The sequence below is a fragment of the Neolamprologus multifasciatus genome, chromosome 3 (assembly GCF_963576455.1).
Source record: "Neolamprologus multifasciatus chromosome 3, fNeoMul1.2, whole genome shotgun sequence".
In the NCBI taxonomy this organism is placed as follows: domain Eukaryota; kingdom Metazoa; phylum Chordata; class Actinopteri; order Cichliformes; family Cichlidae; genus Neolamprologus; species Neolamprologus multifasciatus.
In genome coordinates, this window is record NC_140441.1 from 588,055 (window position 1) to 604,954 (window position 16,900).

Here is a 16,900-nt window from a genome sequence, read left to right on the forward strand (position 1 = left end):
ACCTGATTGACATGTTTAGGAATTATGAGTGATTGACTCACTGTAGTGGTAAAAGTTGCTACCAATCAAATTATGATATGTTAAAGTTAAAACAAAACACAACTGACTGTTTTATATTATATCTAATATATATTATGTAATTATCCTTATAATTACAAAATGTTTTATGTAAGATTTTATGATTTAAATCTGACGTCACAAAAGTATTTTGGAATTTGAGTAATGTATTTTGTAACTGCAGTACACATAATACTAATTTTGAACAATCTTGTCCAGGTTCCTTGCCACCGGGGACTCCTTCAGGACCATCGCGTTCAGTTTCAGAGTCAGTGTGTCCACGGTGTGCCAGATCACCCCCCAGGTAGCGACGGCCATCTGGGACTGTCTAGTGGACGACTTCATGGCTGTGCCTTCACCTGGAGGCTGGCGGTCCATCACAGAGGGATTCCAGGAGCGTTGGAACTTCCCTCTCTGCTGTGGAGCTCTGGATGGGAAGCACGTCCAGACAAAGGCACCCCATATATCATATAGGAGACACACACATTGATATACACTAAATATTTATTTTATTTCTTTTTTTGTGGTGCCCAAATTTATGCACCTGCTTGATTTAGTTTAAACAGTTATTGCACACTTTCTGTAAATCCAGTAAACTTTTTTTCACTTCTCAAGTATCACTGTGTGTGTCTCCTGTGTGATATATTTAACTGACATTTTTTATTGTAACAACCAACGATTTATACAGGAAAATAATGGCTATTATCAAGGTTGCCCAAACTTTTGCATCCCACTGTATTAGTATATTTTGTCATTAGTATAACATGAAATAAATTCTACATGTGTCAAGTCGTGTGCCAACATTTGCTGTGTAGTAGAACTGAGACATTAGTCATTATAAACATTTATTTGAAATAATATTAAAATTCTCAAACAGAAAAACATTAAACATAAAATATAAGTATTTACAGAGAGACAGCAATAAAAAGGACCCAGCTGCACTCCAGAGCAGGAACAAGGCTGAGGAGGAAATGCTCCATTGGAGACTGGCGTGGCCTCTTCAGGGACACCAGGATGGCCAGCTCCACCGCCGATGGACCGTCCCTCAGCTGTGTGCACACTACAAAATTTTAGAACCAAAAGGAAGCTTTGAAATAGGTCTGAAATTACACAACAAAGAGGCATCCAAGCCAGGGCGTTTCAGCAGAGGCTGGACCACTGCCTGTTTAAAAGTTACAGGTACATCGCCTAAAGTCAGGCTGCTGTTTATAAGCCTTTGAATATAAGGTCTAATAGTGCCCCAAACTTCTTTAAAAAAGCGAGGGGGAAGGACATCAGTGGGAGAGCCAGACTTGATTTGGGTGACAATTTTACCAGATACGACAGAGACACGGGTTCAAAATGGCTAAAAACTGCTAAAGGCGTAAAAGTAACAGAAGGGTCATAAGATGGGGGTCAAATATGTGCTCTAATAGTTAAAATCTTGTCCACAAAGAAATTTAGAAAAGCTTCACAAGTTTCAGCAGAAGCTTGTGTACAGTTGGATTGGGGAGGGTTAAGAACAGAGTTTAAAATACTAAATAAGACACGGGGCTTATGGCTGTGCTTAATAACACCTGCAAAAAAGGCGGATATCTGGTTCTTAACAGTTTTCTGATATTTATGCCAGCTATCTCTTAAGATATCATAAGACACTTGTAGCTTGTCTTTTTCCATTTGCGTCCTGCTTTTCTGCACAATGATGTCGTTCAGCCACGGCTCAGACTTCGATTTAGGCCGCCTGACCTTCAGAGGAGCAACAGCATCCAGAATGTTTTCACAAGTAGAGAAAAATTTTGCAGTCAGCTCCTCAGTGTCAGCACAAGCTGAGGGCTCTGAATCAACATTAAAGGCCTTATTAAAGGCGGTAGAAAACTGGGCGGCACTTGATGGATTAAACATGCGAGAAGCAGTAGGAGGACACAAGTAGTGACATTACAGGGAAGAGAAGTTTCAAACAATACAATACATCCCCCCTAATATTGGTATGATCCGAGCTCAGGCACTAAGCGACTGGGCGAGGGGGCGGGGCAGCTGCTGCCTGTGAGTGCGCTGTTAGAGAAACGCAGCGAGGCAGACAGAGGAGAACTGAAGTTTGACCAGGTACCAAAGCAAATCATTCGTACTGTACAAATAATGTAAATATGTATCACGAAAGATTGATATCAAACTGATCACTTGACCTATATTACATTTCTTGCTCTTCGAGTGAATCAACAAATGGCGTAATGAAAATCCGAACAACAATGCTGGGTTTTTTTAGAGAGTCTTAGCTACATGCGTGTTTATTTCATATTTTCAATTGTTACCCTCCACGGCTAAACAAACTCTCTAAATCAGTTTCAGTTATGTACTGATGAACAAAACAATGGACATAAGGAGCTTCTTTCAAAGAAAAAACCTAGGTAAATGTTATTTTATATATTATGCTTTGTATGTTGTTCAGTATATTTCTATGCAAAACAAGAGGAATTTCAAAACACAGCATTATTCACAGTTGAAACCAGATACACATACACTTTAGGGAAAAAACATAAAAACAATTATACCCCTCGATTTCAATTGAAAAAAATTGTAAAATTAACCTCAAGAGAATCATATTAATAAATAAAAGGTTTTTGTGTTACCTGACTATTACTGAGGGGTATAGGACACATCTCTTAAATAAATCTGTTTTATTGATTTTTTTCATTTTAAGATTAATTACTAAAATGACATCTATGGTGTTACGGGTCAATTTCGACCCATATATATTTACATCAAGAAAAGACAAAAAAATTTTGTTTTTTAGCAGTAGACCTTTAATATAAACTGAAAAAAGTCCACTCCTCCTTTCTTTTGGTTATAGTCGTGGGTAATTGTGGGCTTTTTATCACTTCCCAATGATACAGCTACATCTTTGTGAAGTTCCCTTTGTGAAGTTCTTGTCCGAGGTCATATCTGGTAAAAAATAAAATAAAATATTACAGCTGATATTGTGATCCTGCAGTCCAGTGGTCATATCGAGGACCACACATTTTCATTGTTTCTTCTCAGGGGTGCCACTCACAGCTTTGACTGTGAAAATCTGTACATTCCAGCCATAGTTGGTTTTTGCATCACAGGCTTCCCAGGTTTTTCTGCCGTATTTCCCTGGCTTACTGGGTATGTATTGCCGGTAGGGGCATTTCCCTCGAAAAGTGGACAAGACGTTCATCCACTGTCACCTCTGGCCCTGGGATGAACATCAGCAGAAGAAGCTGCACCCATCTCTCCCAGACATCCATGATGGGAGCAAGCTTGTCAGACCTCGGTCTGGTCTCTCTGTTGTCAAATCTGAGGACTCCTGAATCAAAATGATATCAAATGTGTGAAGTGACATCGTTACCCAGAAAATGATCAGATGTGTCTGTGTCTTCTGGATGATAGTCCACATTGTCTTCCTCCTAGAAACCTGCCCATCTGAATCGCTATGCTGCTCTGCGTCCTCTCCTTCATTTTCACCAAAAATATGATGCAGAACTTGGCTCACTGTGAATCTTCTTCTCATTTTTGTATGCTGCAAATTGTAAATGTGCACTCTGGAAGTCAAATGGCCACTCAAATGAGTGAATTCTTGACATGTCCCGTCTTTATTTTGTTTTGTTTTTGTGCAGGTATACTGCAAAAAACACGCAAAATAAGAATCCCCTAAAGCTCATATGATTAGGAGAGGAGCTTGCTGTCAATGTTTTAGCTGACAGTGCACTTATGATTTCAGTTTTGGCTTTAATTATTGCTTTATACTCATAATATTATACCTGGGTCGAAACCGACCCTAACAACACAAAGGTCATAATTTCAACTAGGGCATTTTATAATTTAGTGAAAATATTTTTTTTTGTTTTATTTTGTAGAAATAGAGGTTCCTGACAAAGTCAAAAAGCCTTGATACAATAAACAAATGTTTGTGATTTGTTTTATGCATTTGAAATTTAAAATGGGTCGGTGCCGACCCTAACATGAGAGGAAGGTTAAATTTAACAAATATGTTTTTTATATTTATCTAAAAAAATAAACATTTAGTCTGATTTGATGTTACTATTAAAAAAGTGTTTGTGTTTTTATCTGAAGAGTATGTAAATATCTGGTTTCAACTGTATATTTGATGATGTTGATGTTTGGCTTGATTGTCAGCACAAAGAGGGAGAGAGAGGAACAGAGAGGGAGAGAGAGAGGAACAGAGAGGGAGAGAGAGAGGAACAGAGAGGGAGATGGAGAATGAGGACAGAACAGAGATGGAACAAGAGCAGGTGAGACACGCATGTTAGTCAAGTGGTTGTTTGCCAAAACTCATCAGAACATGTATCTAGTACCTAGTGTTTCTTTTTAGATACCATTTGTTACTTTTAAAATTCTATATTTATTAAGTTATGCAGGCTTGTTTGCACAACAAGGCTAAATAATTATTTAAACTCCTGAATCAAAATAGTGTACTTTGGTAGAATTAAAAAATAAGTGTAGTGTAATGGTGATTTTCAGTGCTACTATCATCTAGTTTGATTCTGGTTCTGTCTTGGTTAAGTCCTAAGCAGTCCTATTTCGAACTGTTGAAGTCCTGTTTTAATTCCAGATCAGTTCTGGGTCTGGCTGAATTGCGGTTTAGTCGTCGTGTCTTGATACAGCCCCGACTTTGTTCTGCCTTGCTGCTTAATTAAAAACTAGTTTAAGGTGTCCTTCATATTTGATATATATTTTTATCCTATATGAAGTCATTCTTTTTTGAACAAAACTGAAAACAACCTAATTAATCTATCATTCATTTCAAAAGCATCAGCTCTAAGAGCCGTGATTAGAGAGTGCTTTGTAGCGAGAGCCGGCTCCTCATTTAATTTCCTTTCGCTGCTCAGCTCTCACAGAATGGCTCAGCTATGCTTCAATCCCTCCATATTTTGGCCAATCACATGCAAGGATAAAGAACAATATAATTATGTGAGGGTGAGAGATGCGTCAGTCAAATGGAGCATCCGTATGTCCTCTGTGTCTGTCCTCTCAGTAAGTGAGTGAGACAGTAGACAGTGGTGAGGAAAGCTGAGCGAGTGCATCGCAAAAACACATATATGCCTGACACCCGTAAACGAAGCAGCATCTGGCTGCAGTTTAAAGACTTTTATGTCTTGGTCTTGGTCTTGTCTTGCTCTCGATACCCTCTAGTCTTGGTCTTGTCTTGGTCTCGGTTTAGGTGGTCTTGACTACAAGTCTAGCTTAATTACAAGTTAAGTGAAGTCACCGGTTTCCTTGGAGGGTGTAGATACAACGATTCACCTCTAAAAGAATTCAGTTTTTTTAACACCGAGATCTCAGGACACTTTATGTTGCTACTTTATTTGATCGATTTATTTATTTATTTATAGCACTTAACAAAAACTGATGCATCAAAGGGAAGTTGAATGTACTCAGCTGAGATGGACACGTGCCTGATACGTGTCACTCACACTTTTTATTTTAGTAGGAAAAGTCAGACTTTGAGCTGTGACATTCAATCTTTGGCTTTTTTCTTTTTTTTTTTGAGAATCTTATTTTACATTATTATAAAATCAAACTAAAATCTTTTTAGATACCAGTCTAAGTGCAGATGTTACAGATGTTATTCAGTCATTTCTTGACAAACATTAAAAAAAAATGAACTGCTGTGAGCAAACAAACATCAGCTGACACGTAGATACTAAACCTTTTTATCTCACTGCAGTGAAAATGAACTGCAACTTTAATTTGATGAAATTAAACTAAATTGACTTTTTTCATTTTTTATACTTTAGGTGAGCAACACACGAGCAGTTATTCTGACATTAAAATACAAACAAGTCATTTGGGGATTTTGTTTCCACCTCTCAGGATCCTATCATATATTTGACTGGTCTTTATACATAGCTCCACTCTGCCTGATCTGAAGTGTAAGTGTTGATAAAATACTTTTGTATGTTCCTATTGAGTGGCTGCATTAACACAAGTTCATGTGTCTGGATGTTTATTCCTGGAGGTGAGGCTGTATATAACAGCACTGTTGTAGTTTAATATTATATCTGCCCATCTGCTTTAATACAAATGCTTAAAAAGGTTAAAATCCTGACTTTGAATTTCCAATGTGAGTAGTTCAGCAGCTCTGGGAACTCTAAAGTTTTCTTCATCCTGATCACCATCTTCACGCAGGGCTGTTGGAGCGTCCATGAGTGTTACGCAGTGTTCTCAGTAAAGTTTGTTTGAAAGGAAAAACACCATCAGTCTCTTAGGTCGTGTGGAAATTTAGAGTGGAGAGTCTGTGAGCTGCATTCAGGAAAACATTAAACCTTCCAAGTAGGCAGTGTTGGCAACAGTTTACAAACAGGTTGGATCACTTTGAATGACAGCAATTAGAAGAGATTCTTCCATCAGTACCAAGCTCTGCTGATTTTCATTATTTTAATAAAACTTAAATCTGCTCAGTGAAAAACAGGGTGAAATCAGACAAGACTGAGTCCACTTTAAATCTGACAAAACAAAGTTAAACAGGAACTCATTTGAAGATCAGCCTCCTCCCTGTAAGGGGAAAATTCTTATCAAGTCTCCACCTGTGCTCCTTCAGGTGAAGCCCCGCCTCCTTCCAGGAATCACCTGTGTGTCCGTGTTTAGTGTGCAGCTGTGGAGCTTGTTGTTGGTGTGTGAAGAAGCTGTAAGTTTGCTTTGTTTCCTCCTTTAACAGTTTGTCTTTAGGAACTTTATGAGCAGATCAGGAAGTGAGACGTTTGTATTTACATAAAATAAAACAAATGAGATGATTTGATGATTGGCTGAATCCACTCTGGTTAACAGTCAGTAACTCTGCACTCAAACATTTGTCTTTGATAAACAGTTTAAAATGATCTGAATGAAACTTTGGCTCCAACATCACTGGTGGAACAATGATCGTCCCTTTAACTGGAAACAGATAAAACCAGTTTGTTCTTCAGAAGCCGACATTCAGGTTTTACTGAGTGACGTCAAAACAACATGAAGCTGCTCCAGCTCAGTTCAGGGTCACTGCAAACAAAGATAATCAGAAGTAAATACAGACTCTCACACACACCATCAATATTTAAGGGTGTTTTCACTGCGGTTTAAATCCTACATACACTTGATGTTAATGCAGGAGTAAAGCCTCTCAGACTCAAACACATTTAAACCTCTGTGACTCAGGACTGTGTGAAGTGCACAAAACAGATATTCCCAGAACATGTGCTCCTCACCAAGACAGGCAGAGAAAAGCTCTGATTATTGTTGCTGAACTGTGATGGTGAACAGTCTCCTCTGTTGATCCCAGTGTGACTGAAGTCCGTGTGATGAGTGAGGACTGAGCCTGTGTTGGTCGATTGTCTCTAAACAGGATGTGAAGCATCAGTTCAGTCGTATTAAAGCCCTGAATAAACAGTCCTTCTGTATCTACTGTCTGTGTTTGGCTCCTCATCTTCAAAGACTCAACACAAGATGTTGGTCACATGACCATCAACATAAAACACAGGATTTGTTGCGGATGTCAAAATGTGTTCTCCATATGAGAGAACCTGCTGATCATGTTTGTATGTTAGTACCTGTACGATGGAAAGGTCTGATTCAGTTCACAAACCAGGCTCAGGGGAATAACTGGGGATATTTCCCAAACAGAAACATCCTGCTGGGATAGTTTTCCTGCTCTACACTCTGATGTTTCTGCTCAAAAAACAACAAAAGGAATTTTCATGAGCCTACAGATCATGGACTTCTTTGAGAAACTTAAAGAAGACGCTTTTCTTTCCAAGCTTCTTAGATTCAACTTGAACAAGAGATTTGAGGAGCAGAAAAGTTTTTAAAGATAAATTAAACATATTAATAACTATTCTTGACAGAGTCTGTGTATTATTTAGGTTATTTTTCACACTCTGTAGTGTTATTTCTACCTATGCTGTACTTTTCTTTTATTTCTGTCTGTGCTGTTTTCTGTAACACGTCTGCTCTCATGTCGTACGTTATCAACAGTGTATCAATGCATTCCTATGGGTGGAGACTTAAACACACACCCAAAAAGAGCTCAGAGCAAGAATAAAAGAGGAGGAGACAGGATCAGAGTGGGACAGTGGAGCTTGTTGTTGGTGTCTCTGTGTGAAGAAACTGTAAGTTTGCTTTGTTTCCTCCTTTAACAGTTTGACTGTTTGTTTCTGTGATGTTTGGACCTGATGTTCTCCATCACACCGACACTATCTCTCCACTCTGTTACATATGTAACAGGGTGGAGAGATAGTTTCTCACTCAGAGAACCAAGTTTACAATGTAACTACATGTTCAGCTCTTGTGTTTGAAGACAAATCCTTATGATTATAGATTATTGATTGGCTGGAACCAAACAGTTTTAGGAATATTTATTCATGTGGCAGTTTCAGCCGCTGCTCACATATCTGATGACAAAGACAAGATAGTTCCAGAGGAGCTTGTCGGGCGCTTTGGCCTCGTCGATCATGTGACCGTGTTACTGTTTGGGCTCAAACTGATACGAGTGGTTTAGCTGCAGGGCAGGAGTGACAGGACGATGATGCACAGGCTCATTGTTCAGGTGTGACTCAGACTCTGAGTCTTTATACAGTCCTGTTTAACAACATGTTCCTGTTGATGCATCACAGAGATCAGCTGTGCTAAACTCTGCTGCATGCAGTTACTAGTTTTTCTAGTTTGGTGATGGAAACATCCATGAGACTGTTTCCATCACCAAACATCATCAGAAACACCTCTGACTCTGATTCTGACTCTGTTCATAAAAACACAAATATTCCTTCATGTCTGTTCATCTGATTCTGTAATGTAAAAAACTTTGTGATGTCTGAATTTTGTTCATTAAAGTCCAGGCTTGTAATTCTTAGATGTTGGAATCAGCAGACACTCCATAACACAATATCATCACAATCCTTCACTTATACTTCATATGATTGCAGTTTTGAACATTTTTGAGTTGAGTATGACAGTGATATGTTTTCATGTAGTTACAGGTCTCTGAGTGTCAGTGAAACCTGTCAGTTAAAATGAAGATCTTTCACCTTCATTTCTCTCAGTGCGTTTCAAGACGCTAGTGTCATGGTGTCACGGTAACTCATTAATGGAGATTTGCCGTGTTGTGGCATTAACGTCATTTCAGATTAACGCTGACAGCACTAGTGGGAACACAACGAATATGACTGCACATTTACTCCGACATCATCCTAGTGCAAAGACAAGTGGAAGCAGACAAAACCAACAAGCACGCATGTTACAAACTTTACCCGAGTCATTTAGACAGCCGTTAGCACATGATTCTCCTTATGGGGACCTGATATGTTTAATATGCTGCTGAGAATATAGCCCAGAAGAAGCGTATAGTAGAGCTTTTACTTTGGAAAGAGCCATTTCTCTGTAATAAACTCTCTTTTCCAAAGATGAGTGATTTCTCAATCAGATAGATTTTTTTTTATTTTGTTGTTTCAACAACATTAAATTTAAAAACTGTACTTTTGAGTTAAAATATATATTTATAATTTTAATAAATGACAAATTAAAAAGGATGAACATTTTTTTGTATCAAAAAAATATATTGAACCGTGACAGCAAAGTATCGAACTGAACCGTGAATTTTGTGTATCGTTGCACCCCTACTTTGTACCCAATCTCGGGTGAGGGTGATGATATCTCCCCCATATCTCTGATGTAGATAAAATTTTGTAATACACTAACAGTTGTACAGAATTGAAACAAAGGTGATTTTCAAGTTGTTTTTATTTGGTGAGACCAAGAAACACTATGTACCTGAAGATATTTGAAACATAATCAGACAACATTTTTTTTTAGTTTAGAAATGTTGAAAGTGATGGCGGGCACTTCCAGGCTCAAAGGGTGGCAGCCATCTGGCCTGAGTGGTTGGGTGTAAAGGCAGGAAGACAAGACAAACACACATTGTGGTAGAGAGCCAGAGATAAATAATTACCTCTATCTACATGCATAGAGGTATATAAACACATGGTGAGTGAAGAAGAAACACCCAGTGCATCATGGGAATCCCCCAGCAGCCTACACCTATTGCAGCATAACTAAGGGAGCATTCAGGGTCACCTGATCAAGCCCTACCTATATGATTTGTAGAGATGTAGAATAGAGATGGTGTCTGTCTCCTGAATCCAAACTGGAAGCTGGTTCCACAGAAGAGGGGCCTGAAAACTGAAGGCTCTCCCTCCCATTCTACTTTTAAATACTCTAGGAACAACAAGTAGGCCTGCAGAGCGAGAGCGAAGTGCTCTAATAGGGTGATATGGTACTATAAGGTCATTAAGATAAGACCTATTGATATTTCCTGTTCAAACTCAGCAGGAATAATTAGTGTGAAGACTTTAACTCTGCTGATTCTCTTTGAATCATGGATCAGCTGAAATATTTGAAAATGTTGACACATGTTGAACTGACTGAATGTCAATGGACTGAAGCTTCCAGTTGGAGTGAATCAGTGTGTGTCAGTGAATGCATCGTGTGTGCTTCAGGCTCCATCTAGTGGACTGATAGTAGAGCAGCTGATGGCAGCTTCCTCTGCCTCACACTGCTGTCTGACTGCATTCAGCTGACACTGAGATGAAGCAGGACAGAAGCAGCTGATATTTGTACAGCACACATGATGGAAAGGAGGATTTCAGTTAATGTGCACATGAATGATTTGTGTTTCCTCTGCAGGTGAAGGTAGAAAGTGTGTGTGAGCTGATGTGAATTGAGCAGCATGGATCAGTGTGAGGACAGAGAGGAGGGAGTCCCTCCCTCTCAAACCACTCTGTGTGGGGAACATGAGAGCCAGACCAAAGCTCAGAGGTGAGATGACCATCTCTAACTGTCCATGACTCTTCTCCATGTCACAGCTCAGCACTCACATCACTTCTGCATCATTATTCACAGGAACCCACCTGGACCTCCACCCAGCTCTGTGTCCTTACAGAGTGACGCGTCTAAAGACAGTGGCATTAATTTTAAATCCCAGCCTCTGTTTGCTGCAGAGAGGTGAGCTTTTAGTAACATAAAGTCTTTGATTTAGCTGCTTGATGTTGTTCGACATAAACTGCAGTGCAAACACGTCATTCCCCCAATCCCATTTAAACTTTCTCTTAAAAACAATCCTTTGGTTTCTAAACAACTGAAAATCGATTTCAGCAAACAGGGAGGTTATTCTTTCTTTTTTTTAAATTATATTTTATTGGTTTTCTTTTTACACAAGAAAATACAAAAGCACAATTTAATAACAAAACAACAGTGTTACTCTAACATGAATTAAAGCAGAAAGTAACCCACTGAAAGAAGTCTTAATTGATGTCCTCCAAAGTGGTGAATACAAACTTAGATGCTGTTGAGGGACTGTGTTTGGTGAGAAAACTCTTCAAATCACAAATATTAATACTGCACCAAATCCTGCAAAAACAGAACATCCAGAATATAAACAAAGTTTTGCTTTGTACAGAAACACCAGTCAAAGAAACTCGTTGACTTCAAATCAGGAGTGTGTCGTCCTGCAGAGGTAATGTGTGTGTAAATATTGTTGTGACTGAGTGTTGGTGAATAAATCCTTCATCATGTTTAATGTTAGCTCAGCTCTGTTTCACACACATGTTCATATGTGAAGCGGTGTGTGTGTTGGAGTGTTTCCACAAACACAGCAGTCAGAGTGGAAAGAGTGGATGTTGTAGGAGGTGTTTGTGTAGTGAAGAAGCTGAGTGTCTGTAGGACTCCAGCTGCTCCAGCAGGTGTCTCCTTTGTGCTTTGCTTCAAGACAGTGTAGGTAGGAACTTCCAGTCAGGTGTTTCAGGTAGTGCTAGATGGAGGAGAACAAATACACTGAACAAAAACATAAATGCAACACTTTTGTTTTTGCTCCCATTTTTCATGAGCTGAACTCAAAGGTCTGAAACATTTTCTACATACACAAAGGACCCATTACTCCCAAATATTGTTCACAAATCTGTCTAAATTTGAGTTACTGAGCACTTCTCCTTTGCCGAGTAATCTATCCCACCTCACAGGTGTGGCATATCAAAGTGCTGTTTAGACAGCATGAATATTGTACAGGTGTGCCTTAGGCTACGTTCACACTGCAGGCGAAAGCGCATCAAATCCGATTTTTTTTTTACCCTATGCGACCCATATCCGACCATGGTGTGACAGTGTGAGCGGCACAAATCCGATATTTTCAAATCCGATCTGGGTCACTTTCGTATGTGGTACTGAATCCGATACATATCCAATGTTTCAGAGAGCGACTGCTGTTTGATGGTCATGTCGCATTAAATCCGTCTTTTACGTCACTGACACAAGACAGACGCCAATTATCAGCGCCAGAGAAGCGCCCGAGAAGTGTAGATGTTAGTGAAACTGTTGGGAAGACAACGTGAACATTTTATTTGTAATGTATAATCTGCAGATTCTGACAGAAAACTGCAACTATCCTTTGAAGCACCGCTCCTCTAAAACAGCAATAAGGATCATTATTAGGCGATATGTAAATAACAAAATAACTTAAAGCAAAAATTGGGGAACGTAAAGTCCGAAGACTTTATGTTAAGGGCCATCAGTCAAACAATATTCTTTGCTCTCGGTCTAAACAGCGCGTTGTGTGTGATGTCTTCTTTTGCGCATGCGGCTGCTTTGAGCATTCACACAGGAGCGTGTTTGCTGTCACATTTTATTTGTAGTGTGAACAAGCAGACAAAAAAATCAGATTTGATCAAAAACTCAGAATTAAGCATTAAGACCTGCAGTGTGAACGTAGCCTTAGACTGCCCACAATAAAAGGCCACTCTGAAATGTGATAAATTGCAGCAAAAATTTCTGGCACAACTTCACAGGCTGAAGGCACAACTTCACAACTTCAGGCCTTCATTCAGGCTGATGAAGGCCTGATGAAGACCACAAGCCGAAACGCGTTGGTCAATTATTAAAGTTGTTCATCTTCCCTCAAGTGTTGCTAGAGTTCCTGCTTTGTGCACTCTGAAATGTGCACAGTTTTGTCTTACTGGAGGCAGAACCCAAGTCAGTATATCGTGTGGCCACCATTTGCATCACGCAGTGCAACGCATCTCTGTCGCATAGAGTTGATCAGGATGTTGATCGTGGGCAGTGTAATGTTGGTCCACTCCTATTCAATAGCTGTGCGAAGTTGCTGAATATTGGCAGGAACTGGAACACGCTGTTGCATACACCGTTCAAGAGAATCCTAACCATTCTCAATGGGTGATGTGTCCAGTGAATATGCTGGTCATGCCAGACCTGGGATGTTTTAAGCTTTGTACAGCTCCTTGCAATATGGGGCCATGCATTATCATGTTGCAACATGAGGTGATGGATGTGGATGAATGGCACAAGAATAGGTCCCAGGATCTAAAACTTATTAAGGAAACTTGCAGATTTCAGAAATTGCAGTAAAAACATGATAAATAACAGTACAGGACTGCATTGTAGTATAAGTGTAAGCAAACTCAGGGCTGACAGGGAACAAAAAACATCAGGGAATGCAGGAAAGGAAGAAATAAATGTAATCCAAGACATGAAAGTAAAACAGGAAATAAACAAGAGAATCCCTCACTGATCCAGAAAGACAAACACTGAAAAATGTGCAACATAAAATGCTTAACACAAAAGGTCTAGATGGGGACCACTGCCAAATTAAGCATGAAAGAAATGAACATAAAATGACAAATTTAGCTTCATGAAAACAATCATTGGTAAAGCCCAATCACTGATCAACCAGAAATCTAAAACTAAATAAGAACAAGAACATAAAAAAGACAGTTAACAAAAGTTAAAATACTGTAATGGAATAAATATGATGCACAATTCAGTGTTTAAAGATAAACACAAATTTAGCGAGGAAAAAAAGTGCAGACGCCCAAGGAGGATGATAAATGATGCTTTTGTAAGCAGTGACTGATGGAACAAGTACTTATTCCCCATACATCAGCTGGACATAATAAAAGTTCCAACCATTTTGCCTTTGTTCTCGGAATCTAAGCCAGCAAACTCACCACTTTGTTTCAGGAGTGAATGAACAGGTAACCATAGTGTCATAATTAAATTATATTGATGGAATAAACTGGATTTCATGTACATCTATGGAGAAGGATTTGATGAACTAATTCTTCATGAATCTTCCACAGAGTGGCCCAGGAGAGCTCAGTGGTTCCCAGTGGTCAGTCTGCCCAGCAGCATCAAACACAGCTGGACTCCATATTTATGGTCTGGACATGTACAACAACTGCTTTTACATATATTCTGTTCACAGTCATCTCCATGCTGCTCTTTGTAGACCAGTGGATTGTCAGTGTGTCCAACATGGATCTGATGTTTGGCTCCATGATTTCAGTCTGATTGGCTCATTCATAAAGTATTCTGTTCCAGCTGCTGGAGGACAACATCATCACTTTTGTGAAGAATGAGCTGAAGAAGATCCAGAAGGTTCTGAGTCCAGATTACCCAGAATACTTAGAGAATAAGAGGGAGGATGATGAGCAAAGGAGGAGCAGCAGAGAGGCATTTGTTAAGATCACAATAGACTTCCTGAGAAGAATGGAGCAGGAGGAGCTGGCTGACTGTTTGCAGAGTAGTAAGAGGATTTCTCTAAAATTTAAGCTATTGGATGAATAAATTGAAGTATTTTAAAATACTAGCATCTGTTGAATTATTTGGCATGTGTACTTAGTAAATTGTTGGGTTTCTGGATGAATGACACACTAATGTCTCTAGAGACAGACCAAGAGGTGTTCAGTCATTTCTTAGGGTGACAGAAATTTTCACAAGGATTCAGTAAACATGAACTGATTTTTGATGTTGTATTTGTATTATTGTTATTCAGAACTTCTTTCTGCAGTTGCTCAGCGTAAACTTAAATCTGCTCTGAAGAATAAGTTCCAGTGTGTGTTTGAGGGGATCGCTAAAGCAGGAAACCCAGCCCTTCTGAATCAGATTTACACAGAGCTCTACATCACAGAGGGAGGGACTGCAGAGGTCAATGATGAACATGAGGTCAGACAGATTGAAACATCATCCAGTAAAACAGACAGACCAGAAACAACAATCAGACAAGAAGACATCTTTAAAGCCTCACCTGGAAGAGATGAACCAATCAGAACAGTGCTGACAAAGGGAGTGGCTGGCATTGGGAAAACAGTCTTAACACAGAAATACACCCTGGACTGGGCTGAAGACAAAGCCAACCAGGACATCCAGTTCATATTTCCATTCACTTTCAGAGAGCTGAATGTGCTGAAAGAGGAAAAGTTCAGCTTGGTGGAACTTGTTCATCACTTCTTTACTGAAACCAAAGAAGCAGGAATCTGCAGCTTTGAAGACTTCCAGGTTGTGTTCATCTTTGATGGTCTGGATGAGTGTCGACTTCCTCTGGACTTCCACAAAACTACAATCTTGACTGACCCTAGAAAGTCCACCTCAGTGGATGCGCTGCTGATAAACCTCATCAGGGGGAAACTGCTTCCCTCTGCTCACCTCTGGATAACCACACGACCTGCAGCAGCCAATCAGGTCCCTCCTAACTGTGTTGGCATGGTGACAGAGGTCAGAGGGTTCACTGACCCACAGAAGGAGGAGTACTTCAGGAAGAGATTCAGAGATGAGGAGCTGGCCAGCAGGATCATCTCCCACATCAAGATGTCACAAAGCCTCCACATCATGTGCCACATCCCAGTCTTCTGCTGGATCACTGCTACAGTTCTGGAGGATGTGCTGGAAACCAGAGAGGGAGGACAGCTGCCCAAGACCCTGACTGAGATGTACATCCACTTCCTGGTGGTTCAGGCCAAAGTGAAGAAGGTCAAGTATGATGGGGGAGCTGAGACAGATCCACACTGGAGTCCAGAGAGCAGGAAGATGATGGAGTCTCTGGGAAAACTGGCTTTTGATCAGCTACAGAAAGGAAACCTGATCTTCTATGAATCAGACCTGACAGAGTGTGGCATCGATATCAGAGCAGCCTCAGTGTACTCAGGAGTGTTCACACAGATCTTTAAAGAGGAGAGAGGACTGTACCAGGACAAGGTGTTCTGCTTCATCCATCTGAGTGTTCAGGAGTTTCTGGCTGCTCTTCATGTCCATCTGACCTTCATCAACTCTGGAAAAAATCTGCTGGAAGAACAACAAACAACCTCCAAGAAATCTAAATTATTTAACAAACCAAAACTCCAATCTCTCCACCAGAGTGCTGTGAACAAAGCCTTACAGAGTCCAAATGGACACCTGGACTTGTTCCTCCGCTTCCTTCTGGGTCTTTCACTACAGACCAATCAGACTCTCCTACCATGTCTGCTGACACAGAAAGGAAGTAGCTCACAGATCAATCAGGAGACAGTCCAGTACATCAAGGAGAAGCTCAGTGAGAATCTGTCTGCAGAGAAGAGCATCAATCTGTTCCACTGTCTGAATGAACTGAATGATCGTTCTCTAGTGGAGGAGATCCAACAGTTCCTGAAATCAGGATGTCTCCCTACAGATGAACTGTCTGCAGCTCAGTGGTCAGCTCTGGTCTTCATCTTACTGTCATCAGAAGAAGATCTGGATGTGTTTGACCTGAAAAAATACTCTGCTTCAGAGGAGACTCTTCTGAGGCTGCTGCCAGTGGTCAAAGCCTCCAACAAAGCTCTGTAAGTCATTATCCTTTAATCCATTAAAATGTTGATTCTACTTGACAAGACAACAGGCTTAAAAATCTATATAATGTAATGAATAGTTAGGTATATGTTAAAAAAAAATAAACAATCGAATCTAATGATCAGGTGAACTCAAAGTTCTGTGCAATATATTTTCTTTTTCCTGATTTGTCTTTTTTTTTTTTTTTTGGGAAAATTTGTCACATTTAAAT

At 39.9% G+C, this 16,900-nt stretch overlaps 1 protein-coding gene across 2 annotated transcripts; it reads left to right on the forward strand.

Moving 5' to 3' along the window:
* Positions 1 to 6,579: 6,579 nt before the first annotated feature.
* On the forward strand, positions 6,580 to 16,686 carry LOC146520929 (protein NLRC3-like). Of its 2 annotated transcripts, XM_085154347.1 has the most exons (8): positions 6,580 to 6,703; positions 8,023 to 8,156; positions 10,726 to 10,857; positions 10,942 to 11,043; positions 11,498 to 11,554; positions 14,187 to 14,265; positions 14,428 to 14,632; positions 14,882 to 16,686. In XM_085154347.1, the coding sequence occupies exons 3-8, from the start codon at positions 10,769 to 10,771 to the stop codon at positions 16,684 to 16,686; spliced, it is 2,337 nt and encodes a 778-aa protein (XP_085010473.1). In that variant the 5' UTR covers positions 6,580 to 6,703; positions 8,023 to 8,156; positions 10,726 to 10,768. The 2 variants fall into 2 exon arrangements, with proteins under 2 accessions (XP_085010473.1, XP_085010474.1); XM_085154348.1 differs by lacking the exon at positions 11,498 to 11,554.
* Positions 16,687 to 16,900: the final 214 nt, after the last annotated feature.

Bases quoted from the DNA above. Each gene is read 5' to 3' on its own strand.
- LOC146520929 (XM_085154347.1), top strand. From the start codon at position 10,769: ATGGATCAGTGTGAGGACAGAGAGGAGGGAGTCCCTCCCTCTCAAACC. The intron at 11,555-14,186 runs GTAATGTGTGTG...AATCTTCCACAG, and splicing joins GAGTGTGTCGTCCTGCAGAG to AGTGGCCCAGGAGAGCTCAG. The intron at 14,633-14,881 runs GTAAGAGGATTT...ATTGTTATTCAG, and splicing joins GGCTGACTGTTTGCAGAGTA to AACTTCTTTCTGCAGTTGCT.